The 6,829-nt window shown below is 34.3% G+C and overlaps 1 protein-coding gene across 1 annotated transcript; it reads left to right on the forward strand.

The window, feature by feature from the left end:
• The first annotated feature begins 1,738 nt into the window (after positions 1-1,738).
• LOC130714787 (squalene monooxygenase SE1-like) lies at positions 1,739-6,007 on the forward strand. The gene is made up of 8 exons (XM_057564735.1): positions 1,739-2,164; positions 2,604-2,715; positions 2,859-3,033; positions 3,153-3,321; positions 3,995-4,213; positions 4,467-4,742; positions 4,949-5,227; positions 5,363-6,007. Exons 1-8 carry the CDS (start codon positions 1,919-1,921, stop codon positions 5,465-5,467), a joined length of 1,581 nt encoding a protein of 526 aa, XP_057420718.1. The 5' UTR covers positions 1,739-1,918; the 3' UTR covers positions 5,468-6,007.
• The last annotated feature ends 822 nt before the right edge of the window (positions 6,008-6,829 follow it).

Raw genomic sequence — 6,829 nt, forward strand, 5'->3', positions numbered from 1 at the left:
AGACCTATACTCAACCACAAAAGCTAGCTCAAGAGTTGAGGTTTGCACTACCCCTTATAAAGGCTATCTATGCTCTATCTCTAGCCAATGTGTGACTTCTAACAGAAACACATACATTAAGAAATGCAATTAATATTCTTAACTTTTAATAATATACTACTCCCTCCGTTCCAAAACTATTGTAGTTTTAGCTTTTTTATTTTGTTTCAAAACCATTGTTGTTTTACATATCCAAAGCACTTTATCTCATTCTCTTCCATTCATGCCCTCATTTAATAGTGTATCTCTCAAGCACCACCTCTTATTTTCACCAATCACAATTCTCACCAATTAGTTGACCAATGATTTTCATTCTCTCTCTTTCTTATAACTCATATTAAATAAGGGTGTTTCAGTCAAATTATAACATCAATTAATGAACTCTTAAACTTTGTGAAAAAACTAAAACTACAATAGTTTTGGAACGGAGGGAGTATTATTTATATACTATTATTTATTTTTGTACTTTTTCCCTTAAAGTGTATTTTTATTTCTCCTCATTTATTGTTCTCATAGGAGTATTATATGGATGAAAGTCAATTAATGCAACTTTGGAATTCTAAGTGAACAATTATTATGACAAAAATAATATTGTTCTAACAGACACTTATATTGAAACGGAAAATGTTACTACACCATTTTATACTTTTTGTAATGCTAGTTTATGCAACAAGTGAAAAGTGTCGCCTAAAATGTTTCATAAATTAGTTCGTACATGTTGCCATAAAGAGTTCATTTAAGGTAACACAATTTTTCACAACACTTAGTGTTCCTCATTTTATAATAGGGATCGGTTATTACATAGTAATTGCTGTCTATTCCATACATTTTTCACAATGTTGCCACAGAGTGCGAAAAACGGTTGTCAATGAGAATAGGTAACGCTGGAATATGAAACCATAAAAAATTGTTGCGTAAAATTTAGGAATAATTTTTTGTGTTTATGGCTACACTTTAGAACAGTTTTAGAAAGCAAAATAGGTTGTACTGTGTAGTCTGTCAATCGATTTTTTTCTCCAACAATAATGCCAGCAACACTAATTTACCACCTCCAGACCTATTTATAAAATCAAATAAGAGGTTTACTTAGATCATTTTTATTAGAACCAACTTTGAGTTTGTGGTGCATAAATTACTTTTTAAGAATATATTTATTTAATTGATCTTTCTTTATCTTTTCACTATGCTAACTAGTAACCACTAATGATGTATAAAAATAAAAATAAAAATGAAGAAAAGTGCATTTGTGGCGAATTTGGAAGTTCAACATTAATTTAAAACAAATTTAATGCAGCTAACTACTCTAACTAGAAATTTTAAAATTATGTGAATTAGTTTTTTTCCGTATAAATAGGACCGAAGATTAACATTCTTTTCCTAATATTCTCTTTTTGATCGATTAAATTCATGTGGGATCTACTAAAAATATGAGTCTTCCTTACCATTTAATAAAACTCACATGAATTTCATTAATGAATGTGAGAGTGTTAAAAAAAAGTCAACTGTCACTAATATTTGTCCAACTTTGCAATGTGAATTCTTTCAAAAAAAAAAAAAAAAAAAAAAACTTTGCAATGTGAATAAATGGAAATACTAGTTTTCTTTCCCAGTCCCACAATTGCATCCAACTTCAAGAACGTGAGTAGGAAAATGATAAAATGTATATCAGTGATAGGTGAAGTGAATCATATTTTCCTTATTCAAAAGGAAAAATATAATGTAAAATTTTAGAAGTGCAGATAAAGAACCTTCAGAATAATATATTGCCATCTATCCTTTGACATTATAAAAAGAAAAAGAAACCTTTCCTTATAGTAGCAGAAGTAACAGATCAAAAGTCACTCATAATTTATCACCATTAATTTCACCACTCTTGGAGATGGATTATGAATTTATTCCAGGAGGGATACTGGCTTGTAGTTTGGCCTTAGTGTTTGGTCTGTACCAATTTGCAGAGAAGAGGAAGGCCACAAATCCAAGTTCAATGCATGTAAAGAGTAGTAATGGGTGTGCAAAGACAACATCAGAAAATGGAATATGCCCACAAAATGGTGAAGGAAGTACTGACATCATCATTGTTGGTGCTGGAGTTGCTGGCGCAGCCCTTGCTTACACACTTGGAAAGGTATAAGGCTTTCGTGTTGTTGTTTTCTGCCAAGAATTTATTCAGTTTTGCTTGTGTTAAAATCTTCAAAACAAAAAAAAATTAGATCTGCCAAGAACTTCTACATATGTAATGCTCATATCTTCTTTTCCTTTCCATTTTCCAGCAATAAGCCTAAAAATCTGAGAATTTTTTTTTATATTTCTTCCTTTCCATGATTCACTCTTATAGACTCAATGAACAGGAAAAGGATCATGAGAAAGTACTAATGTCATTAGTTAATTATCTAGATTCAATTTTGTAGTTATGACTTATAAGCACCCTGCCAATTTTATGGTGGTATAGTGCTGTAGTGGTTGTGTAGACATAGAGCCGGTTTGGATGCGGACTAATTAAATAGCACTTATTGGAGCTTATCTACTAAAATCAGTGATCTTGCTTTGTGCCGTCTTTTTTACAGGATGGACGGCGAGTGCATGTGATTGAAAGGGACTTGAATGAACCTGACAGGATTGTTGGTGAAGTACTAATACCTGGGGGCTATCTCAAGTTAATTGAGTTGGGTCTGGAGGGTAAGCAAGAAACCTATCACAATATGAAAAATTAAACTTAGTATGATTTGAAAGATGAATGAATAAGTGAAAATTGAAGCATGAAGAATTGATAGATGAGTTTCTGATCAAACTCTGGTTCTGGATGTTTTGAATTGTGGCAGATTGTTTGGATGAAATTGATGCTCAGCAAATCTTTGGATATGCCTTTTATAAGGATGGGAAAGTTGCCAAGTTATCTTATCCTTTGGAAAAATTTGATTCTCATGTTTCTGGGAAAAGCTTTCACAATGGTCGTTTCATACAGAGAATGAGAAAAAAGGCTTTATCTCTACCAAAGTACACATCTTTACCGTTTTTACATTTTGATTAAGAGGAATTGTTTGATATCTTAGTTGTTATGGGAAGTTTGATGTTTGAACTCAAGTTATGTTGCCTTACACTTCACTTTTTTACAGTGTAAAATTGGAACAAGGAACTGTTACATCTCTAGTTGAAGAAAAAGGAACCATAAAAGGGGTGCACTACAAAACCAAGAGTGGACAAGAACTCATAGCAAAGGCTCCCCTCACCATAGTGTGTGATGGTTGTTTTTCCAACTTGAGGCGCTCTCTTTGCACCCCTAAGGTAAGGATGCTAGACTCCTTATATTGACAATATTCAATGTTACTCCTTCTGTCTCATATTATAAGTCACATTTTCTCAGTTTTTTTTTCCTTCAAAATATAAGTCACTGTACGATTCTATGAAGCATTGATTACTTTTTTATTCATGTTTACCCTCATATTTAATATTAAAGAGATAGTGTAACTTCAAAAGTTTTTAACTTGGAATATTGGTAAAATGTTTCACTCCACAAGGACTAAAACTGGATCACAATCACCTTTGTTGATTCTTGAAATCCAGTTTTCAATTTTCACATGCAGCTTTGGCTTTTTCCTCACATTCTCCTTCTATTCCTCCTTTTGCTGTTGTCTTTAATGTTGGAGCTGTGATATTGTTGGGACACGAAAATGTAGTATCTATAGTAGAAAATTAAAAAAAAAGAATCTATTTTCTAATCTGTACCTTTTATTTTTCTGACATTTTTTTACAACTTACAAAGCTTCTCTATTTATACTAGTGTATAGAGGCAGAGCAGGTGAAAGAGTGCATGATATGCATCTACATTAAAGACATGGAACTCTAAAACAATGTTATGCATGAATCCACTAAGAGAAATAAACAAATGATCTTAAAATTGTAGCTAAATCATGAGTTTTCATATTACAGATTAACCATCATTAAACAAAATTTGCAGGTTGAAGTGCCCTCTCATTTTGTTGCACTAGTCTTGGAGAACTGTAATCTTCCATATGCAAATCATGGACACATTATCTTTGGTGATCCTTCAACAATTTTAAGTTATCCCATTAGTAGCACTGAGGTTCGCTGTTTTGTTGAATTGCATGGCCAAAAGTTACCTTCCATTGGTAATGGTGAAATGGCCCTTTATTTGAAAACTGTGGTAGCTTCCCAGGTAACAATAACATACTTTCCTTTGCTTCATTTCTATTAAGAATGTGTTTGGATAACAGTTAAGTTAATATGACATCACATTCAATTCAATCAACCAATTGAGCTCCGCTTACTTTTTACCTCAAAGTACGAAAAGGGGTATCGGAGCATACCTTAAGATTTTACAAATAATGCAAAATTATACAAATTTAAGCTAGATTTCAAAGGTACCAATTCATATTTCGTATGTTAATTGTGGAAATTGTATCTTTCAGGTTCCTCCTGAGTTGCATACTTCTTTTATAGCAGCAATTGATAAAGGAAATATGAGAACCATGCCCAGTAGATTCATGCCTGCCTCACCTCATCCCACACCTGGTGCCCTTTTGATCGGAGACGCGTTCAATATGCGTCACCCTTTAACCGGAGGAGGAATGACCGTGGCTTTGGCTGATATTGTTGTGTTGAGGAATCTACTTAGACCTCTGCATGATTTGCACAATGCTTCTGCTATTTGCAAATATCTTGAATCATTCTACACTCTCCGCAAGGCAAGTAAGATAGAAACATAACTAGTATTTTAGCCTGTGCAATGCACGCGAAAATGGTTTTAACTTTTAAGAATACTTAAATTTAAGTTTGAAATATTTTAAACTTTTGGGATGAAGGATTGGTTGATAGTAACTTCAATGCTTAACCAAATTAGAGGAAACAAAAAGAGAAAACTTATTAGTACATTGGCTGATTCTATTTGCAGCCTATGGCATCTACGATAAACACATTAGCTACAGCATTGCCCAAGGTGTTTCGTGTATCTCCTGACCCTGCTATGAAGGAATTGCAACAGGCATTCCTTGATTATTTGAGCCTTGGAAGAGTTTTCTCAGAGGGACTAGCATCTCTCCTCTCTGGACTAAATCCTCGTCCATTGAGCGTGGTTCTCCATTTCTTCGCGGTGGCTATATATGGCGTTGGCCGACTTCTGAAACCATTTCCTTCTCCGAAACGAATATGGATTGGAGCTAGGTTGATTTCAGTGAGTGATTCCCAATTCCTTTTTTGCTTAAACATATAGAATATCTCAGACATCACTGCCAATCATTTGTGGTTAACTATTTGTTAATGCTGCAATAGAGTTTGACTTGAATCAATTTTTTTCTTGATATTCCAGGGTGCAGCTTGTATCCTTTTCCCCATTATCAAGGCTGAAGGATTAAGACAAATGTTTTTCCCAGCAACTGTTCCAGCATATTACAGAATGCCTCCTGTCCATTAAGCATATTACATGTAAAATCAGTTCCCACATTCTTTGTACCTGTAGTTTTCCACTATTTGGAAAAAAGAATAAGATAGCAACTCCATTCTATGATTACGAAAAATGATTTTGTACAACTGTAAAGTTTAAGGGGAAAATAGGTTTTAAATCCCAAACCAATATTCTTCCATTCTTCATAGTTCACAAAATGATATGCTTTGTCTTCATTGCAAGTTCACGGTTTCACAAAATGATAAAGGAAGAGAAGAAAATACATGGGGAATTGTTGGAGAAATTGTGTAGTGCAAGGGAGGTGAAGACTTGCTTTTGAGTTTCAGAATTTGAGTGATCGGTACTAATTCTTAGGCACAATGAAAAATGTTATTTCACCCTGAAAAAAACACTTGAGAAATTCGAAAAAGTGAAAGAATTCAAACTGTTTTGGAAACTAGACTAAAGACTCAGGGGTTGGAAAGTAACTGTATGGGGAAACTTGACTCCATTGCAAACAATCATCTTAATTAAAAGGCATAATCGTCAAGTGGCATTCCCTTGTATTAATTGCAATTTCCAGATTCAGATGCTTCGAGCAGATTCAAAAGTTTTAATGAAAGACAATTCGAACGACAATCCATAGACGATCCGAAGTAGTTCACGCTTTTCAAGCAGTTTTTGCTCATCAGAATTCATGAAGATTGGCATATCAAACTTGACACACCAAGCCGTAGGGCTCCTTGTCGGCCCAAAAAGCTAGAATGTCCAATAACATCTCAGTTGGCTCAAATGTCTCCCAACTAAGTGAATATTTTACGCGCGAACTAGATGACTTAGTTAAGAAATGTCTTATCCCAGTTAAGGCTCATCTTTCCATTTAGTAACAATCAAGCAATGCTACTCTTAGAATACCATTTACAAGGCTTCCTAGAGACTTGCAAATCATAATGACCACGAACTTTGTGCCTATAAATGGGGCTTATAAGGTGGAATACTAGTGAAGTCTTGCACCTTTGCACGCTCCCTCAACTTTCTTTGACATATCCACCAACAAACCGTGGTAGAGGCCTTTTCCCGCAGCTGAAAACCCCCTCTCATCTGCGAACCACACATGATTTCCAGCCCCTGAGGACCCGTTCTTTGATGATGAACTCAAGTGAAAACATGGTTTATGAAGATACTTGAAATTAGGAAAATTTCTAAACATTAATTATCTTGAAGGCTTGTTATCAATTGTAAGATTTTTATTAATGTAATTAAGGGTAGTTTCAACTCCCAATATTACTAACGCCCCGATTATTTTTGAAGAATAGGGAGAACAATACAGTTAAACGGGAAGTCTAAAGGAAGAGAAGAAAATACTTGAGGAGTTGTTGGCGAAATTGTGTT

The sequence above is a fragment of the Lotus japonicus genome, chromosome 4 (genome assembly GCF_012489685.1).
Source record: "Lotus japonicus ecotype B-129 chromosome 4, LjGifu_v1.2".
Taxonomy (NCBI): Eukaryota; Viridiplantae; Streptophyta; class Magnoliopsida; order Fabales; family Fabaceae; genus Lotus; species Lotus japonicus.